Raw genomic sequence first — 21,150 nt, forward strand, 5'->3', positions numbered from 1 at the left:
AATGTGGGAATGACTGGGTGATTGGGAGGAGATGGGATTAACTGGGAAAGGGACAATAGAGAATCAGATATGCACCTAGGTATTCCGGTGTAGACAAAAAGGCTTGATGGTATCAGGAGAGATTCTTCCTCTTTCTCAACTCTCCGGGGTGAAGACAGTTGTTTAGGAAACCACTGGGCAATCAGGATTAATAGTGGAGCCATTAATCCATTCATAAACTAAGTGGGTTGCTTGCGGGCTAGGAATGACTCAAGGTGTGTACGTGAGGTTCCCACATAGAAGGAATGAAGCCCAACCAGGCAGGAAGATGGCTACATGTGGTGTAAGCAAAACACAGTGGTTTCCATGCTTAACGCTTCACACCGTTCGCCTGGACAGCTCCGTGGCGGCGTAGCCTCCTCCTTGCCATGGCGGGTTCCACGTGATGGCGGGGACAGGTTAGAGCGCGGCTGCAGACACTCTGTGCCTGACTCAAGCGCTCATATACTTGTTAATAGGTACACTGGAGTCTTATGTAGTTCCTGGGTAGCATCACTCGCATTCACTGGCCAGGCGGATGCAAGCTTACTTCTCCAGGCGCCCTGGCAACCATGTTGGTGATCATGATGTGCACATATTAGGAAAAGTAGGGGGTTTTTCCTCACAGAGTGTTGGACTGGAGGGGCCATTGGCCTGATCCAACAGGGGTTCTCTTTATGCTCTTATGTGACACAGAGTGTTGGACTGGAGGGGCCATTGGCCTGATCCAACATGGCTTCTCTTATGTTCTTATGTGACACAGAGTGTTGGACTGGATGGGCCACTGGCCTGATCCAACATGGCTTCTCTTATGTGACACAGAGTGTTGGACTGGATGGGCTGTTGCCTGATCCAACATGGCTTCTCTTATTTTCTTATGTAACTCAGAGTGTTGGACTGGATGGACTGTTGCCTGATCCAACATAGCTTCTCTTATGTTCTTATGGGACTCAGAGTGTTGGACTGGATGGGCCATTGGCCTGATCCAACATGGCTTCTCTTATGTTCTTATGTGACTCAGAGTGTTGGACTGGATGGGCTGTTGCCTGATCCAACATGGCTTCTCTTATGTTCTTATGTGACTCAGAGTGCTGGACTGGATGGGCTGTTGCCTGATCCAACATAGCTTCTCTTATGTTCTTATGTGACACAGAGTGTTGGACTGGATGGGCCTTTGGCCTGACCCAACAAGGCTTCTCTTATGTTCTTATGTGACACAGAGTGTTGGACTGGATGGGCCATTGGCCTGATCCAACAAGGCTTCTCTTTGGAGTGGACGGCGGGATATAAATCCAATATCTTCATCTACCTCACAGGGTGTCTGTTGTGGGGGAGGAAGGGAAAGGAGATTGTGAGCCGCTCTGAGACTCTTTGGAGTGGAGGGCGGGATATAAATCCAATATCTTCATCTACCTCACAGGGTGTCTGTTGTGGGGGAGGAAGGGAAAGGAGATTGTGAGCCACTCTGAGACTCTTCGGAGTGGAGGGCGGGATATAAATCCAATATCTTCATCTACCTCACAGGGTGTCTGTTGTGGGGGAGGAAGGGAAAAGAGATTGTGAGCTGCTCTGAGACTCTTCGGAGTGGAGGGTGGGATATAAATCCAATATCTTCTTCTTCACAGGTCCACCACATATGATGAAACGACCCTACATGTTTCATACATTTCCAACCATTATTAGACATTTTAGAAAGTTCCTGAGGAGTTACATACCACCTATTGAACATTTTACACAAATTTGCTTTAAAGGCTACTGACTTGGTTCATTTAATATTAGATTTCCAGAGCATCCCCCATTCCTCTAGCATAATGTTACGGCCGGGCACTGCCATTTTGATAATGTCACTTCCAGGTGACATCATCGCATCGCGCATGCGCTCCACATGTAAGAGAGAGTCCTCCCCCCCCCCGCGTTGCGGGAAGCTGGGGACTTGGCAACTCTACTGCTCTAGGAGGACTGGCTACATCGGCCTAATATGCAAAGGAGTTCCTACTAGAAAAAAAAAACCCTGGGGATCAGTGTTCCCTCTAAACTGAGTGAGCATGAGCTGGCTCACAGCTGCCTCCGGCTCACACGTTGTTGTCTAGGCTCAGGAAGGATGACCCAAGAGAGCCAGTTTGGTGTAGTGGTTAAGTGTGTGGACTCTTATCTGGGAGAACTGGGTTTGATTCCCCACTCTTCCACTTGCAGCTGCTGGAATGGCCTTGGGTCAGCCAGAACTCTCTTATCTGGGAGAACCGGGTTTGATTCCCCATTCCTCCACTTGCACCTGCTGGAATGTCCTTGGGTCAGCTATAGCTCTCGCAGGGGTTGGCCTTGAAAGAGTTCTCTCAGCCCCACCCACCTCACAGGGTGTCTGTTGTGGGGGAGGAAGATAAAGGAGATTGTGAGCCGCTCTGAGACTCCTTTGAGTAGTGAAGGGTGGGGTATAAATTCAATTTCCTTCTCCTCCTTTCCTCCTCCTCCTCCTCCGTCTCCTTCTTATCATCCTATTCATCATCCTCCTCCTCCTCTCCTCCTCCTCCTACTTTTCCTTCTCCTATTTCTCCTCCTCTTTCTCCTCCTCCTCCTCCTTCTTCTCCTCTTCCTTTTTCTCCTCCTCCTTCTCCTCCACCTACTTCTCCTTCTCTTTCTCCTCCTTCTTCTTCATCCTCCTTCTTCTCCTCTTCCTCCTCCTTATTCTCCTTCTTTTTTCCTCCTCCTCCTCCTCTTCCATCTACTTCTCCTCCTTCTCTTTCTCCTCCTTCTTCATCCTCCTCTTCCTTTTTCTCCTCCTCCTTCTTTTTTCCTCCTCCTCCTTCTCTTCCTTCTCCTCCTTCGCTTCCATCTACTTCTCCTCCTTCTCTTTCTCCTCCTTCTTCATCCTCCTCCTCCTTCTCCTCTTCCTTTTTCTCCTCCTCCTTCTTTTTTCCTCCTCCTCCTCCTTCTCCTCCTCTTCCTCCTTCTCCTCCATCTACTTCTCCTCCTTCTTCATCCTCCTCCTCCTTCTCCTCTTCCTTTTTCTCCTCCTCCTTTTTTCCTCATCCTCCTTCTTCTCCTCCTCTTCCTCCTTCTCCTCCATCTACTTCTCCTCCTTCTCCATCCTCCTCCTCCTTCTCCTCTTCCTTTTTCTCCTCCACCTCATCCTCCTTCTCCTCCTTCTCCTTCTTTTCCTCTCCCTTCTCTTTCTCCGCCTCCTGCACAGTAATTTATGCAGTAGCTCACGATTTTACCGCCAGTAGCTCACAAAGTAGAATTTTTGCTCACAAGACTGCAGCTTAGAGGGAACTTTGCTGGGGATTACCCCGAGAGGTAAAGGGTGTCCTCTTCATTTCCTCCATCCTCCACCCCCACCCCACCCCATCAAAGGAAGGGTTATAGTAATCAGGGCTTTTCTTTGTAGAAAAAGCCCAGCAGGAACTTATCTGCATATTAGGCCATATTAAGCCAAATGGAACTGCGTTCCTGTGCATTCCAGCTCAAAAAAAATAGCCCTGTCGTTGATCCAGAACAATAAGAAACTGGGAGAATTTCCTTTATGCTACAGAAATACATAATTGTATGCTCTGGTTAATGCAGCGTGCTCCCATAGCACTGATCCAGGGACCATTTTTTTCACCATTACATTTTATGTTTCAACTCTTCTCCATAACCACTCACTCAACAGGGGCTTGTTTTGATAAATAAGAGGGTTTCCCCCCCTCCTAAGAGACCAAAATTGGGCCGAGTCCAATCCGTAAAGGGATTGTTGCTTGTACCCCTTCCAACTTGGGGTATTCCTGCCAAAAAAGGACTTTGAGTCATCGATTACTGGAAGCTGGGATCTCTTGCATCGTTCCAGCAGGATCGCTGGCATCTTTTGCTGGCTGGCAAAACCGTTCCTTTGATTCCTTTGAAAATCGTTCCTTTGAATAGTTCTCTCAGAGATGGGACTTTTGTTCCTGTGTGATACAGAGTGTTGAAGTGGATGGACCATTGCCTGATCCAACATGGCTTCTCTTATGTTCTTCTGTAACTCTGTGTGACACAGAGTGTTGGACTGGAGGAGCCATTGGCCTGATCCAACATGATTTCTCTTATGTGACACAGTGTTGGACTGGATGGGCCATTGGCCTGATCCAACATGGCTTCTCTTATGTTCTTATGTGACAGAGTGTTGGACTGGAGGGGCCATTGGCCTGATCCAACATGGCTTCTCTTATGTGACGCACAGTGTTGGACTGGATGGGTCATTGGCCTGATGGAACATGGCTTCTCTTATGTTCTTATGTGACGCACAGTGTTGGACTAGATGGGCCACTGGCCTGATCCAACATGGCTTCTCTTATGTTCTTATGTGACTCAGAGTGTTGGACTGGATGGGCCATTGGCCTGATCCAACATGGCTTCTCTTATGTTCTTATGTGACTCAGAGTGTTGGACTGGATGGACTGTTGCCTGATCCAACATAGCTTCTCTTATGTTCTTATGGGACTCAGAGTGTTGGACTGGATGGGCCATTGGCCTGATCCAACATGGCTTCTCTTATGTTCTTATGTGACTCAGAGTGTTGGACTGGATGGGCTGTTGCCTGATCCAACATGGCTTCTCTTATGTTCTTATGTGACGCACAGTGTTGGACTGGATGGACCATTGGCCTGATCCAACATGGCTTCTCTTATGTTCTTATGTGACTCAGAGTGTTGGACTGGAGGGTCCATTGGCCTGATCCAACATGGCTTCTCTTATGTTCTTAAGGTCTACTCTCGTTTCTCAGGGTCCGTTTTCATGACCTGTCTCCTTTTCCTTGCAGATGAACCGGCCGATCCAGGTGAAACCAGCGGACAGCGAAAGCAGAGGAGGTACGTTCACCATCTGAACCTCGTTTGACTGTCGCACTTCGAATTCTGCTCCTATTTCATTTCCCATCTCCCTTGTCTAACGAGATAAAACTCAGCGCTCAAAGCCTGAGGTTTAAAGTGAAACTTAAGGAACAGGGTTGCCTGGTCGTCTCTGGCAACTAGCACGGGTGTGTTAGGGTTGTCAGCTCCAGGCTGGGAAATTCCTGGAGATTTGGGGATGGAGACTGGAGAGGACAAAAATGCCACGATCCGGCGGCATCCAATGAAACCGGTGGGTAGTCGGTTCAGGAAGGACAAAAGGAAATACTACACAGAGAGTGATTAAAATATGGAATTCACTGCCAGATGATGTTGTGATGGCCGCAGCTGTAAAGAAGGGGATTGGATAAATTCATGGAGGGAAAGTCTATCAATGGCTACCAGCCATGGGGACTGAGGGGAACCTCCACCTTCAGAAGCACTAAGCTTCTGAATCCCAGAGCCAGAAGAGAACATCAGGGGAAGGCCTCAGCCTCTTTGCCCTGTTGTTGGCCCTCCAGAGGAACTGGCTGGCCACTGGGTGAGACATGAGGCTGGACCAGATGGACACTCCCTGGTCTCATCCAGCAGGGCTCTTCTGAGGTTCTTCTCAGGGGAAGGCCTCGGCCTCTCTGCCCTGTTGTTGTCCCTCCAGAGGAACTGGCTGGCCCCTGTGTGAGGCAGGAGGCTGGACTGGATGGACCCTCCCTGGTCTGATCCAGCAGGGCTCTTCTGAGGTTCTTCTCAGGGGAAGGCCTCGGCCTCTCTGCCTTGTTGTTGTCCCTCCAGAGGAACTGGCTGGCCCCTGTGTGAGACATGAGGCTGGACCAGATGGATCCTCACTGGTCTGACCCAGCAGGGCTCTTCTGAGTTTCTTCTCAGGGGAAGGCCTCGGCCTCTCTGCCCTGTTGTTGTCCCTCCAGAGGAACTGGTTGGCCACTGTGTGAGACAGGAGGCTGGACCAGATGGACCCTCACTGGTCTGACCCAGCAGGGCTCTTCTAATGTTCTTCTCAGGGGAAGGCCTCAGCCTCTCTGCCTGTTGTTGGCCCTGCAGAGGAACTGGTTGGCCACTGTGTGAGACAGGAGGCTGGACTAGATGGACCCTCACTGGTCTGACCCAGCAAGGCTCTTCTAATGTTCTTCTCAGGGGAAAGCCTCGGCCTCTCTGCCTGTTGTTGGCCCTCCAGAGGAACTGGTTGGCCACTTTGTGAGATGCGATGCTGAACTAGGTAGACCTTCACTGGTCTGTTCCAGCAGGCCCTTTCTGATGTCCTTATGAGGACAGGGACCATAGAGCATCCATGTTTTTCAAGGAAACTCATCTCGGTAGTCGAAAGATGAACTAAAATACCTAGAGGTCTCCAAGCCCCAAGTGAAGGCTGGCTTACCCAAGATGAGTTCTCTAGAAATAGACGTTTGGATGGGCCACCATTCGGAACTGGGTGAGGGGGTTTCTGGAAATGACAGCAAAGTGGTTCACAGTCTAGATTTTGCTGGGGATGTCTTTCACCTATGCGACTTCCTGTCTCCGTCTCCAGAAGACAGGAAGCTGTTTGTGGGAATGCTAGGTAAGCAGCAAACAGACGAGGACGTCCGGAAAATGTTCGAGCCCTTTGGAAGCATCGATGAATGCACGGTACTCCGTGGACCTGACGGCACCAGCAAAGGTGAGCAAAAACAGGCAGTTGTCTTTCCTTGACTATCAACAGGGAGTTCCAGAGAGGCCTCATTAGGGTTATCAAGTTCCCAGCTTCCCTTAGTGGGGGACTTTTGCGTGCGCGCTTCGCGATGACATCACCCGGAAGTGACATCATCAAAATGGCAGCACCTGTGCGGGGGCCACTCTAGGCGTTTCCAGGAAAACTCTATGGTTTTCCTCGGACGCTCTACCCATTTGGGAGGTAAAAACTCTATGGTACCTAGTGTACCTAGTAGTACCATGGTACCTATGGTACCTAGTAGTCAGGTTAAAACGGATAAAAGGAAGTCCTTCTTCACCCAAAGTGTGATTAACATGTGGAATTCACTGCCACAGGAGGTGGTGGCGGCCACAAGCATAGCCAGCTTCAAGAGGGGATTGGATAAAAATATGGAGCAGATTGGATAAAAATATGGAGCATACACACACACATATATTGGCCACTGTGTGACACAGAGTGTTGGACTGGAGGGGCCATTGGCCTGATCCAACACGGCTTCTCTTATGTTCTACCATAGCTTTTTCCCTCCCAAATGGCTAGAGCATCTGGGAAAACCATAGAGTTTTCCCAGAAACGCCTAGAGCAGCCCCGTATGAGGCACCACCATTTTGATGACATCACTTCCGGGTGATGTCATCACACCAACGATGTAGAGGGAGGTTCCCCCCACCGGCCCAATGTAGGGGGAGGTTCCCCCCGCCAGTCTAGACCGAGGGATTGGCAGCCAGAGGCCTCATCTGGGCAGTACCTGAAGGCAGCTCGGAGAGGGCCGGAGCTGTGCCATTGTATAAAATAGGAGGGGTTGTGCCTTTCTGTTAGAGCAGGGGTCCTCAAACTACAGCCCGCGGGCCAGATGCGGCCCGCTGAGGACGTTTATGCGGCCCGCCGGGTTATAGCAAAATCAGACCGGAAGTGACGTTCGACCTAAACTCGCGTTAGCAACGCACACTTCCGGCACTGGGCTGAGGCGGCGGAGACAGAGTGTGAGGTGATACCGAGGTGAGGTGAGTTCCCAGGCTGGGGTGTGTGGTGTGGGGAAGGGAGAGAGATGCAGAAGACGGAGAACTGACGGCCCGCGGCCTTGTACAGTAACGGCAGTCCGGCCCTCCAACAGTCTGAGGGACAGTGAACTGGCCCCCTATTTAAAAAGTGTGAGGACCCCTGTGTTAGAGCATCTGTTTGGAAAGAAAAAGGCCCCCAGATCTCCAGTGGTCGTTTCTGGAGGCTTAGTTCTTGTAGTCCTTTCTTACATACCTGGGGAAATGCTGATTGCCACTTTGGGGTCAGTCAGCAATTCTTCCTCACGCCAATTTGGCCAGGAATCCTGGAGGGTTTTTGCCATCTTCTGGGCATGGAGCAGGGGTCAAAGATGTGTGGGGGAGGAGTAGTTGTGAATTCCCTGCACTATGCAGGGAGTTGGACTAGATGACCTTGGACGTCCCTTCCATGATTCTATGATTAGGAACTCTGTGGTCACAACTTCCTGTTAGGTTAGCCAAGATGGCTACGCTTATGGCTTTGATTAGCGAGAAGACATTATCCACATTTATAGCAAACTGGAAAGCCTTTATTGACTTTGTGTGTGTGTGCGTGTGTGTGTGTGCGAAACTGAAAGAAATGAACTGATGATTTCATGGTTTTGAGGCTAAGAGGAAAAATGAGAACTTTTATCATGATAACAGAATAATTGCGAATTCTGTCATTAGGCCAATATGAGTCATGAAGAAAATCAAAAGCTTTTTGTTTGCATTACTTTGGTTTCCTTTTTTCCTGCTTTTCTTCTTCTTTTTTTGCTTTTCTTTTTAATTTTTTAAAACCCTCCAATAAAATAAAATTTGGGCTAATTTTTTTTTCCCCGTAAGTAGATGAGGGATTTTTCTTTTTAATTTTTCTCCCCAGGACAATTAAGAACATAAGAGAACCCATGTTAGATCAGGCCAGTGGCCCATCTAGTCCAACACTCTTGTGTCACATAAGAACATAAGAGAAGCCATGGTGGATCAGGCCAATGGCCCATCCAGTCCAACACTCTTGTGTCACATAAGAACATAAGAGAAGCCATGTTAGATCAGGCCAGTGGCCCATCTAGTCCAACACTCTGTGTCACATAAGAACATAAGAGAAGCCATGTTGGATCAGGCCAATGGCTCATCCAGTCCAACACTCTGTGTCACACAGAGTTACAGAAGAACATAAGAGAAGCCCTGTTGCATCAGGCCAATGGCCCATCCAGCCCAACACTCTGTGTCACATAAGAACATAAGAGAAGCCATGTTGGATCAGGCCAATGGCTCATCCAGTCCAACACTCTGTGTCACATAAGAACATAAGAGAAGCCATGTTGGATCAGGCCAATGGCCCATCCAGTCCAACACTCTGTGTCACATAAGAACATAAGAGAAGCCATGTTGGATCAGGCCAATGGCCCATCCAGCCCAACACGCTATGTCACACAGTGGCCAAAAAATGTATATATATATAGATATACACACACATATATATACACACTGCGGCTAATAGCCACTGATGGACCTCTGCTCCATATTTTTATCTAACCCCCTCTTGAAGCTGGCTATGCTTGTAGCCACCGCCACCTCCTGTGGCAGCCCCCCAGCCCTTTGGAACCAGTTTCTGCCCGCCAATCAGTTGAACATCAGCAAGCAAGGGCTGGAATGGGTTGGAGGTCTCCCTATTGACGGTTGAGATAGGGGGCTCCGTAGCTGGAAGGCAGGGGTCACACTTTGCATACTGAAAGTCCCAGGTTTGATCTCCTGGCTGAAGGATACTAGATAGCAGGCCTTAGGAAAGTCTCCTCCAAGGTCTAGAGCAGGGGTGTCAAACATGCAGCCCAGGGGCCGAATCAGGCTCCTAACAGCCCCCCCCCGAGCAACTGGCTGTCATCTGCTTCCTTCTCCCTATCTCTTGCTTCCTTCTGCATCACAGCTTGCTTTGCAAGGCTTACTCAGTTGCAGAGGAGCAACAGAGCAAAGCCTCTATTTTCTCCATTGGCTGAGGCTCCTCCCATGGGAAGGAAACGGGGAAAGCAGAGCTTGTTTTTCCAGGCTCTCTCAATCGCACAGCAGAGCTACGCAGCCAAGTCTCTCTTCCTTTCCCCTCCTGGTCCCCTGGAGAAGGAAGGAAGAAAAGAAAGAGTCTGAGCTTCCTTTGCCCGGCTCCCTGGATCCCATAGGAGAGATACAAAGAAAGCACCTTTAATACCAACAAGTGCTAGTGTTTTAAGCATGTTTTAAGATTGGGTTTTTTTTTTAAATTTAATTGTGTTTGTCTATGTCCTTTGTAAAATTTATATCTCTGCTACCTAATCTTTAATAAGTGCACACATCGCCCAGCCCAACCTGACATGGCCCGGCCCAACAAGGTCTCATTTATGTCAGATCCGGCCAGTTTGGTGTAGTGGTTAAGTGCGCGGACTCTTATCTGGGAGAACTGGGTTTGATTCCCCACTCTCCACTTGCACTTGCTAGCATGGCCATGGGTCAGGCAGAGCTCTTTTATCTGGGAGAACCTGGTTTGATTCCCCACTCCTCCACTTGCAGCTGCTGGGATGGCCTTGCGTCAGCCAGAGCTCTCTTATCTGGGAGAACCGGGTTTGATTCCCCACTCCTCTACTTGCAGCTGCTGGAATGGCCTTGGGTCAGCCAGAGCGCTCTTATCTGGGAGAACCGGGTATGATTCCCCACTCCTCCACTTGCACCTGCTGGAATGGCCATGGGTCAGCCATAGCTCTGGCAGAGGTTGTCCTTGAAAGAGTAGCTGCTGTGAGAGCTCTCTCAGCCCCACATACCTTTTGTGAGCCGATTTGGTGTAGTGGTTAAGTGTGTTGACTCTTATCTGGGAGAACCAGGTTTGATTTCCCACTCCTCCACTTGCACCTGCTAGCATATCCATAAGAGAGCCAGAGCTCTCTTATCTGGGAGAACCGGGGTTGATTCCCCACTCCTCCACTTGCAGCTGCTGGAAGGGCCTTGGGTCAGCCAGAGCTCTCTTATCTGGGAGAACCGGGTTTGATTCCCCCACTCCTCCACTTGCAGCTGCTGGAATGGCCTTGGGTCAGTCATAGCTCTCTTATCTGGGAAAACCGGGTTTGATTCCCCTCTCCTCCACTTGCAGCTGCTGGAATGGCCTTGGGTCAGCCAGAGCTCTCTTATCTGGGAGAACCGGGTTTGATTCCCCACTCCTCCACTTGCACCTGCTGGAACGGCCTTGGGTCCGCCATATCTCTGGCAGAGGTTGTCCTTGAAAGGGCAGCTGCTGGGAGAGCCCTCTCCAGCCCCACCCACCTCACAGGGTGTCTGTTGTGGGGGAGGAAGATAAAGGAGATTGGGAGCCGCTCTGACATTCGGAGTGGAGGGCAGGATATAAATCCAATTTCTTCTTCTTTGCAAATGAGGTCGACATGCCTGGTCTACAGAGTTGCCATCCGTCAAGCACAACTCGTTTGCATTTGCCACACACGCCCCTGACATCACCGGGAGGTGTGCTAAATTCTATCAGCTCAGCATCTCCCTTCAAATGCTTCCTGAATTGGAATTGTCATCATAAAAGCTTCCTTCCATCATACTTTTTAAATGACTTTATCCTCTGTGGCCACAGCGGCACAAGGAAGATTTCCATCCGTCTGCGTTATTTGTTTCGGCTATTTTCCCCATTTTTTTTTTTTTTTTGTGGGGAACAATATTAGAAAGTTTGTCGAAAGCGTTCAGCAAAATTCTCACAGGGGGTTTGAACGATGGAGAAAGGAAAGGCCCCCTGTGCAAGCGCCAGTCGTTTCCAACTCTGGGGTGACGTCGCTTTCAGAATGTTTTCACAGCAGACTTTTTTACGGGGTGGTTTGCCGTTGCCTTCCCCAGTCGTCTACGGCAAGCTGGATCCTCATTTGACCGACCTCGGAAGGATGGAAGGCTGAGTCAACCTTGGGCCGGCTACCTGAACCAGCTTTCGCTGGGATCGAACTCAGGTCGTGAGCAGAGAGTTCAAATCACAGTACTGCAGTAGGCTTAGGCAAGGGAAAGGGAAAGGAAAGGAAAGGTCCCCTGTGCAAGCACCAGTCGTTTCCGACTCTGGGGTGATGTCACATCATGGTGTTTTCACGGCAGACTTTTTGCGGGGTGGTTTGCCGTTGCCTTCCCCAGTCATCTACGCTTTCCCCCCCAGCAAGCTGGGGACTCATTTGACCGACCTCGGAAGGATGGAAGGCTGAGTCAGCCTCGGGCCGGCTACCTGAATCCAGCTTTCGCTGGGATCGAACTCAGGTCGTGAGCAGAGAGTTCAGATCACAGTACTGCTGCTTTACCACTCTCTGCCACGGGGCCGCTTTTGTACAATGGAGGCCGGAGCAATTGATGGGGGAGGGGAGGGAGGAAGAGAAAGCAAGAGCACAACTAAAATGTAGAGGTTCCAGGCCTCCGCTCTTGTGAGCTCCTGCCCAAAATGAGACTTGCAGAAACTACTGAGTTAGAAGAAGAAGAAGAAGATATTGGATTTATATCCCGCCCTCCACTCCGAAGAGTCTCAGAGCGGCTCACAATCTCCTTTCCCTTCCTCCCCCACAACAGACACCCTGTGAGGTAGATGAAGATATTGGATTTATATCCCGCCCTCCACTCCGAAGAGTCTCAGAGCGGCTCACAATCTCCTTTACCTTCCTCCCCCACAACAGACACCCTGTGAGGTAGATGAAGATATTGGATTTATATCCCGCCCTCCACTCTGAAGAGTCTCAGAGCGGCTCACAACCTCCTTTCCCTTCCTCCCCCGCAACAGACACCCTGTGAGGTAGATGAAGATATTGGATTTATATCCCACCCTCCACTCCGAAGAGTCTCAGAGCGGCTCACAATCTCCTTTCCCTTCCTCCCCCGCAACAGACACCCTGTGAGGTAGATGAAGATATTGGATTTATATCCCACCCTCCACTCCGAAGAGTCTCAGAGCGGCTCACAACCTCCTTTCCCTTCCTCCCCCGCAACAGACACCCTGTGAGGTAGATGAAGATATTGGATTTATATCCCACCCTCCACTCCGAAGAGTCTCAGAGCGGCTCACAATCTCCTTTCCCTTCCTCCCCCGCAACAGACACCCTGTGAGGTAGATGAAGATATTGGATTTATATCCCACCCTCCACTCCGAAGAGTCTCAGAGCGGCTCACAACCTCCTTTCCCTTCCTCCCCCGCAACAGACACCCTGTGAGGTAGATGAAGATATTGGATTTATATCCCGCCCTCCACTCCGAAGAGTCTCAGAGCGGCTCACAATCTCCTTTCCCTTCCTCCCCCACAACAGACACCCTGTGAGGTAGATGAAGATATTGGATTTATATCCCGCCCTCCACTCTGAAGAGTCTCAGAGCGGCTCACAATCTCCTTTCCCTTCCTCCCCCACAACAGACACCCTGTGAGGTAGATGAAGATATTGGATTTATATCCCGCCCTCCACTCCGAAGAGTCTCAGAGCGGCTCACAATCTCCTTTACCTTCCTCCCCCACAACAGACACCCTGTGAGGTAGATGAAGATATTGGATTTATATCCCGCCCTCCACTCCGAAGAGTCTCAGAGCGGCTCACAATCTCCTTTACCTTCCTCCCCCACAACAGACACCCTGTGAGGTAGATGAAGATATTGGATTTATATCCCGCCCTCCACTCTGAAGAGTCTCAGAGCGGCTCACAACCTCCTTTCCCTTCCTCCCCCGCAACAGACACCCTGTGAGGTAGATGAAGATATTGGATTTATATCCCACCCTCCACTCCGAAGAGTCTCAGAGCGGCTCACAATCTCCTTTCCCTTCCTCCCCCGCAACAGACACCCTGTGAGGTAGATGAAGATATTGGATTTATATCCCACCCTCCACTCCGAAGAGTCTCAGAGCGGCTCACAACCTCCTTTCCCTTCCTCCCCCGCAACAGACACCCTGTGAGGTAGATGAAGATATTGGATTTATATCCCACCCTCCACTCCGAAGAGTCTCAGAGCGGCTCACAATCTCCTTTCCCTTCCTCCCCCGCAACAGACACCCTGTGAGGTAGATGAAGATATTGGATTTATATCCCACCCTCCACTCCGAAGAGTCTCAGAGCGGCTCACAACCTCCTTTCCCTTCCTCCCCCGCAACAGACACCCTGTGAGGTAGATGAAGATATTGGATTTATATCCCGCCCTCCACTCCGAAGAGTCTCAGAGCGGCTCACAATCTCCTTTCCCTTCCTCCCCCGCAACAGACACCCTGTGAGGTAGATGAAGATATTGGATTTATATCCCACCCTCCACTCCGAAGAGTCTCAGAGCGGCTCACAACCTCCTTTCCCTTCCTCCCCTGCAACAGACACCCTGTGAGGTAGATGAAGATATTGGATTTATATCCCGCCCTCCACTCCGAAGAGTCTCAGAGCGGCTCACAATCTCCTTTCCCTTCCTCCCCCGCAACAGACACCCTGTGAGGTAGATGAAGATATTGGATTTATATCCCACCCTCCACTCAGAAGAGTCTCAGAGCGGCTCACAACCTCCTTTCCCTTCCTCCCCTGCAACAGACACCCTGTGAGGTAGATGAAGATATTGGATTTATATCCCGCCCTCCACTCCGAAGAGTCTCAGAGCGGCTCACAATCTCCTTTCCCTTCCTCCCCCACAACAGACACCCTGTGAGGTGGGTGGGGCTGGAGAGGGCTCTCACAGCAGCTGCCCTTTCAAGGACAACCTCTGCCAGAGCTCTGGCTGACCCAAGGCCATTCCAGCAGGTGCAAGTGGAGGAGTGGGGAATCAAACCCGGTTCTCCCAGATAAGAGTCCGCACACTTAACCACTACACCAAACTGGCTCTCCGTCGATGTTCCGTCGATGCTACTTACGATAAGGCAGCTTCAGAAATTCAGTGTCTCTGAATTTCTGAAGCTGTTTTATACCCATCCATGGCGGGGAAGCAAAAAACTGCAGTGTATTGCCCCCAAATGGGGGAAGGGGGGGTGACCCTGTCTGCCTCCCATGCAAATAACGGACTTCCTGATGTGCGGGTTGAATGCTGATTCCATTTATCGACTCGCTGCTCTCACAAGTGCTTCAGGCAGGCTGTTTTCAAAGTCTTACATGTGTATTTGTTGCGTTAAATGCCTGTTTGTCCGCTTGTTAAAACCCAAATCAATAGCTGAAAAACTGCTCCGGAGAAAGGGGAAGAAGCGTTCGCGACGGCACTGGCTCCGGCCAATCAGAGCTGTGCTGCAAGGCGGCAGAATGGGGTTCTCCGGGGCGTTTTTTTTTTTAAAGGAAAAGCCCAGCGGGAGCACATTTGCATGTTAGACCACACCCCCTAACATCACCATTGTTTCACACAGGGCTTTTTTTGTAGAAAAAGCCCAGTAGGAACCTATTTGCATGTTAGGCCACACCCCTGGACATCACCATTTTGTAGGGAAAGCCCAGCAGGAACTCATTTGCATATTAGACCACATCCCCGTAACTGTGTTCCTGGGGTTTCCCCCAGGCTCAACCTGGAAGAGAAGGTGGCATTCAGTAAATCAAATCAATCAATCCAGATGTGTGTGAAAGGTGTGTTTTTTGTGGGGTCACTCCTTCAGCAAACTTCCCACTCAAGTAACCAGGGCTTTTTTTTGTAGCAGAAACTCCTTTGCGTATTAGGCCACACCCCCTCGATGTAGCCAATCCTCCTGGAGCTTACAGGGCTCTTCTTACAGGGCCTACTGTATAGGGTTGCCAAGTCCAATTCAAGAAATATCTGGGGACTTTGGGGGTGGAACCAGGACACTTGGGGGTAGAGCCAGGAGACATTAGGGGTGGAGCCAAGATCAAGGCTGTGACAAGCATAACTGAACTCCAAAGGGCGTTCTGGCCATCACATTTAATGGGACGGCACACCTTTTCAATTCCTTCCTTCCATAGGAAATAATGGATAGGGGCACCTTCTTTTGGGGCTCATAGAATTGGACCCCCTGGTCCAATCGTTTTGAAACTTGGGGGGTATTTTGGGGAGAGGCACTAGATGCTATACTGAAAATTTGGTGCCTCTATCCCCCAAAACAGCCCCCCCAGAGCCCCAGATACCCGCGGATCAATTCTCCATGATTTTCTATGGGAATAAATCTCCATAGGGAATAATAGATTTCCCTCCCCTCCCCCCGCTTTCTGACGACCCTGAAGCGGGGGGAGGGCCTCCAAACCGGGGGATCCTCTGCCCCATCTGGGGATTGGCAACCCTACTACTGTAAGCTCCTGGAGGATTGGCTACATCAGGGGGCGTGGCTTAATATGCAAAGGTGTTCCTGCTACAAAAAAAAAAAGCCCTGCAAAGAAGGCTGCGATTGGCATTGGCTGTCGGATTGGAAACGCTCAGAAGATAACCCGCCTTTCTCTTCCCCTCCCAGGTTGCGCCTTCGTGAAGTTCCAGACGCATGCAGAAGCGCAGGCCGCCATCAACACGTTGCATGGGAGCCGCACGTTGCCAGTGAGACCTTTGGTGGGGGGGAGACAAAGAGGGTCAGAAGTCCCCCAGAAGTCCCTCCCCGAAAGTCCCTCCCCGTAGAACTCCGCCCTTGGCCATGGGAACTTCTCTGGGCTCTGCTGCCCCCTGAAGGACACAGCTTGCCATTGCAAAGACTGGTCCCAAGAGATTCGAACTGGAAAACCAAACTGCAGAAAACCCTTACGCTTCGGTTTGCCAGCTTTTTCAACAAGCTGGTGCCAGAGTCACCAACAGGTGATAATGCTAAACTGGATACTAGCCAGTTTGGTGCAGTGGCTACGAGACTCTGACCTGGGAGAACCGGGTTTGATTCCCCACTCCTCCTCCACATGCAGCCAGCGGGGTGGCACTGGGCCGGTCGCAGTTCTCAAAAGAGTTCTCTCAGCTCCACCTACCTATCCAGTTTGGTGGAGTGGTTAAGAGTGTGAACTCTTATCAGGGAGAACCGGGTCTGATTCCCCACGCCTCCACACACGCCTGCTGATACGACCTCGGGTCAATTGTATCTCTGTCAGAAGATGTTCCTCTCAAGAGCACTTTCTGGGAGAGCTCTCTCAGCCCCTCCTACCTCACAGGGTGGCTGTTGTGTGGAGGGAAAGGAAAAGGAGATTGTAAACTGGTCTGAGACTCCTTTGGGTAGTGAAGGGTGGGGTATAAACTCAATTTCCTCCTCCTCCATTTCTTCTCCTCCTCCTCCTTCTTCCCCCTCCTCCTCCTCCTCCTCTTCCTTTTTCTCCTCCTCCTCCTTATCCTCCTCCTCCTTCTTCTCCTTTTCCTTTTCCTCTTCCTTCTTTCTCCTCCTCCTTCTTCTTCTTCGTCCTCCTCCTTCTTCTCCTCCTTCTCCTCTTCCTTTTTCTCCTCCTTCTTCTCCTTCTCCTCTCTCTCCTCCTCTTTTCCTCCTCCTCCTCCTTCTCCTCTTTCTCTTTCTCTTTCTCCTCCTTCTTCGTCCTTCTTCTCCTCTTCCTTTTTCTCCTCCTCCTCCTTCTTCCCTGCCTTCTTTTTTCCTCCTTCTGCTCCTCCTCCTTTTACTCTTCCTTCTCTTTCTCCTCCTCCTCCTTCTTTGTTCTCCTCCTTCTCCTCCTCCTTCTCTTCCTTTTTCTCCTCCTCCTCCTCCTCCTTCTTCTTCGTCCTTCTTCTCCTCTTCCTTTTTCTCCTCCTCCTCCTTATCCTCCTCCTTCTTCCCCGCCTTCTTTTTTCCTCCTCCTTCTCCTCCTCCTCCTTCTTTTACTCTTCCTTCTCTTTCTCCTCCTCCTCCTCCTCCTCCTTCTTTGTTCTCCTTCTTCTTCTCCTCCTTCTCTTCCTTTTTCTCCTCCTTCTTCTTCTCCTCCTCCTCCCTCTCTTCCTCTCCTCCTCCTCCTCCTTCTTCACAGAATGTCTGTTGTGTGGAAAGGAAGAGAAGGTAACTAGACTCATACCTCTGTGAGTGTCTGTGAGAGGGCTTCAGATAACAACCTGGGGCCCTCTCTTTCTTTTCTTTTTCTCTCCTCCCCCCCCCCCGCCCCCAGGGTGCCTCCTCCAGCCTCGTGGTGAAATTTGCGGACACCGAGAAGGAGCGGGGCCTCCGGCGCATGCAGCAAGTGGCCAACCAGTTGGGCATGTTCAGCCCCATCGCGCTGCAGTTTGGGGCATACAGCGCCTACACCCAAGCAGTAAGAGGGCTGGCCGTCTCCAGTGAGGAGGGGAGGGAAGGGATGCCAGGGTTGGCATTCCAGGTAGACGATGCAGGGCGGTCATGGGAGTGGGCAATGGGCAGTGTTTCAGCCATCACTGGGCCTAGTTGTCAAAGATAGTAAACCTATTCCTTAGCTTTCCTGAGGGGGGTTTCCTGAGGCTGAGGCCTTCCCCTGAGAAGAACATCAGAAGAGCCCTGCTGGGTCAGACCAGGGAGGGTCCATCTAGTCCAGCCTCCTGTCTCACACAGTGGCCAACCAGTTCCTCTGGAGGGCCAACAACAGGGCAGAGAAGCTGAGGCCTTCCCCTGAGAAGAACATCAAAAGAGCCCTGTGGGGCAGACCAGTGAGGGTCCATTTAGTCCAGTCTCCTGCCTCACCCAGCGACTAATTGGTTCCTCTGGAGGGCCAACAACAGGGCAGAGAAGCCGAGGCCTTCCCCTGAGAAGAACCTCAGAAGAGCCCTGCTAGGTCAGACCAGTGAGGGTCCATCTAGTCCAGCCTCCTGTCTCACAGAGTGGCCAACAGTTCCTCTGGAGGGCCAACAACTGGGCAGAGAGGCCGAGGCCTTCTCCTGAGAAGAACCTCAGAAGAGCCCTGCTGGGTCAGACCAGGGAGGGTCCATCTAGTCCAGCCTCCTGTCTCACACAGTGGCCAACCAGTTCCTCTGGAGGGCCAACAACAGGGCAGAGAAGCTGAGGCCTTCCCCTGAGAAGAACATCAAAAGAGCCCTGTGGGGCAGACCAGTGAGGGTCCATTTAGTCCAGTCTCCTGCCTCACCCAGCGACTAATTGGTTCCTCTGGAGGGCCAACAACAGGGCAGAGAAGCCGAGGCCTTCCCCTGAGAAGAACCTCAGAAGAGCCCTGCTAGGTCAGACCAGTGAGGGTCCATCTAGTCCAGCCTCCTGTCTCACAGAGTGGCCAACAGTTCCTCTGGAGGGCCAACAACTGGGCAGAGAGGCCGAGGCCTTCTCCTGAGAAGAACCTCAGAAGAGCCCTGCTGGGTCAGACCAGGGAGGGTCCATCTAGTCCAGCCTCCTGTCTCACACAGTGGCCAACCAGTTCCTCTGGAAGGCCAACAACAGGGCAGAGAAGCTGAGGCCTTCCCCTGAGAAGAACATCAAAAGAGCCCTGTGGGGCAGACCAGTGAGGGTCCATTTAGTCCAGTCTCCTGCCTCACCCAGCGACTAACTGGTTCCTCTGGAGGGCCAACAACAGGGCAGAGAAGCCGAGGCCTTCCCCTGAGAAGAACCTCAGAAGAGCCCTGCTGGGTCAGACCAGTGAGGGTCCATCTAGCCCAGCCTCCTGTCTCACAGAGTGGCCAACAGTTCCTCTGGAGGGCCAACAACAGGGCAGAGAGGCCAAGGCCTTCTCCTGAGAAGAACCTCAGAAGAGCCCTTCTGGGTCAGACCAGGGAGGGTCCATCCAGCCTCCTGTCTCACACAGTGGCCAACCAGTTCCTCTGGAGGGACAACAACAGGGCAGAGAGGCCGAGGCCTTCCCCTGAGAAGGACATCAGAAGAGCCCTGCTGGGTCAGACCAGGGAGGGTCCATCTAGTCCAGCCTGTCTCACAGAGTGGTCAACAGTTCCTCTGGAGGGCCAACAACAGGGCAGAGAAGCCGAGGCCTTCCCCTGAGAAGAACCTCAGAAGAGCCCTGCTGGATCAGACCAGGGAGGGTCCATCTAGTCCAGCCTCCTGTCTCACACAGTGGCCAGCCAGTTCCTCTGGAGGGTCAATAATAGGGCAGAGAGGTCGAGGCTTTCCCCTGAGAAGAACATCAGAAGAGCCCTGCTGGGTCAGACCAGGGAGGGCCCATCTAGTCCAGCCTCCTGTCTCACACAGTGGCCAGCCAGTTCCTCTGGAGGGTCAATAATAGGGCAGAGAGGTCGAGGCTTTCCCCTGAGAAGAACATCAGAAGAGCCCTGCTGTATCAGACCAGGGAGGGTCCATCTAGTCCAGCCTCCTGTCTCACACAGTGGCCAGCCAGTTCCTCTGGAGGGTCAATAATAGGGCAGAGAGGTCGAGCCTTTCCCCTGAGAAGAACATCAGAAGAGCCCTGCTGGATCAGACCAGGGAGGGTCCATCTAGTCCAGCCTCCTGTCTCACACAGTGGCCAGCCAGTTCCTCTGGAGGGTCAATAATAGGGCAGAGAGGTCGAGGCTTTCCCCTGAGAAGAACATCAGAAGAGCCCTGCTGGATCAGACCAGGGAGGGTCCATCTAGTCCAGCCTCCTGTCTCACACAGTGGCCAGCCAGTTCCTCTGGAGGGTCAATAATAGGGCAGAGAGGTCGAGGCTTTCCCCTGAGAAGAACCTCAGTAGAGCCCTGCTGGGTCAGACCAGGGAGGGTCCATCCAGCCTCCTGTCTCACACAGTGGCCAACCAGTTCCTCTGGAGGGCCAACATCAGGGCAGAGAGGCTGAGGCCTTCCCCTGGGAAGAACCTCAGTAGAGCCCTGCTGGGTCAGACCAGGGAGGGTCCATCTAGTCCAACCTCATGTCTCACACAGAGGCCAGTCAGTTCTTCTGGAGGGCCAAAAACAGGGAAAAAAGGCCGAGGCCTTCCCCAGAGAAGAGCATCAGAAGAGCCCTGCTGGGTCAGACCAGGGAGGGTCCATCTAGTCCAGCATCCCGTCTCACACAGTGGCCAGCCAGTTCCTCTGGAAGGCCAACAACAGGGCAGAGAGGCCTTCCCCTGAGAAGTACATCAGAGGAGCCCTGCTGGGTCAGACCAGGGAGGGTCCATCTTGTGCAGCATCCAGTCTCAGGCTGCTTTGGAGGGTGGACTCTATGGCATTAGACACTACTGAGATCCCTCCCTCCTTCAAATCTCCAGGAATTTCCCAGCTTGGGATTGGCAATTCTAGTTCTGAACTTTGCCTTGCTAGGGTTGCCAACGTCCAGGTGGGTGAACCCAGGCCTTTTTTTGTAGCAGGAACTCCTTTGCATATTAGACCACACCCCCATGATGTAGCTAATCCTTCAAGAGCTTACAAGGCTCTTACTACAGGGCGAACTGTAAGCTCTTGGAGGATTGGCTACATCAGAGGTGCGTGGCCTCATACGCAAAGGAGTTCCTGCTACAAAAAAAATGCCCTGGGTAAGCCAATAAACCAGAAAGTCATGGAACAAAGTCTCATACAAATTACAAAAAGCAGTCCAGTATTCTTTTAAGAATTGTGGAAATGATCAAGGATAGTTAACGCCACTAGCTGGTTTGGTGTAGTGGTTAAGTGTGCGGACTCTTATCTAGGAGAACCGGGTTTGATTCCCCACTCCTCCACTTGCATCTACTAGCATGGCCTTGGGTCAGCCATAGCTCTGGCAGAGGTTGTCCTTGAAAGGGCAGCTGCTGTGAGAGCCCTCTCCAGCCCCACCCACCTCACAGGGTGTCTGTTGTGGGGGAGGAAGGGGAAGGAGATTGTG

The 21,150-nt window shown here is 51.5% G+C and overlaps 1 protein-coding gene across 3 annotated transcripts in view; it reads left to right on the plus strand.

The window, feature by feature from the left end:
- CELF3 (CUGBP Elav-like family member 3) overlaps window positions 1-21,150 on the plus strand; it is a 176,418-nt gene that overhangs the window by 125,956 nt on the left and 29,312 nt on the right. For all 3 annotated transcript variants that reach the window (XR_009556244.1, XM_060256140.1, XM_060256151.1), the window contains exons 3-6: window positions 4,793-4,841; window positions 6,400-6,528; window positions 15,958-16,037; window positions 17,561-17,704. Coding sequence is in view for 2 of the 3 variants with exons in the window: in XM_060256140.1 (XP_060112123.1) it covers window positions 4,793-4,841; window positions 6,400-6,528; window positions 15,958-16,037; window positions 17,561-17,704 (402 nt within the window). In the remaining variant the exon portion in view is untranslated. The remainder of the gene's footprint in view (window positions 1-4,792; window positions 4,842-6,399; window positions 6,529-15,957; window positions 16,038-17,560; window positions 17,705-21,150) is intronic.

This window comes from Heteronotia binoei, chromosome 1 (assembly GCF_032191835.1).
Source record: "Heteronotia binoei isolate CCM8104 ecotype False Entrance Well chromosome 1, APGP_CSIRO_Hbin_v1, whole genome shotgun sequence".
Classification (NCBI taxonomy): domain Eukaryota; kingdom Metazoa; phylum Chordata; class Lepidosauria; order Squamata; family Gekkonidae; genus Heteronotia; species Heteronotia binoei.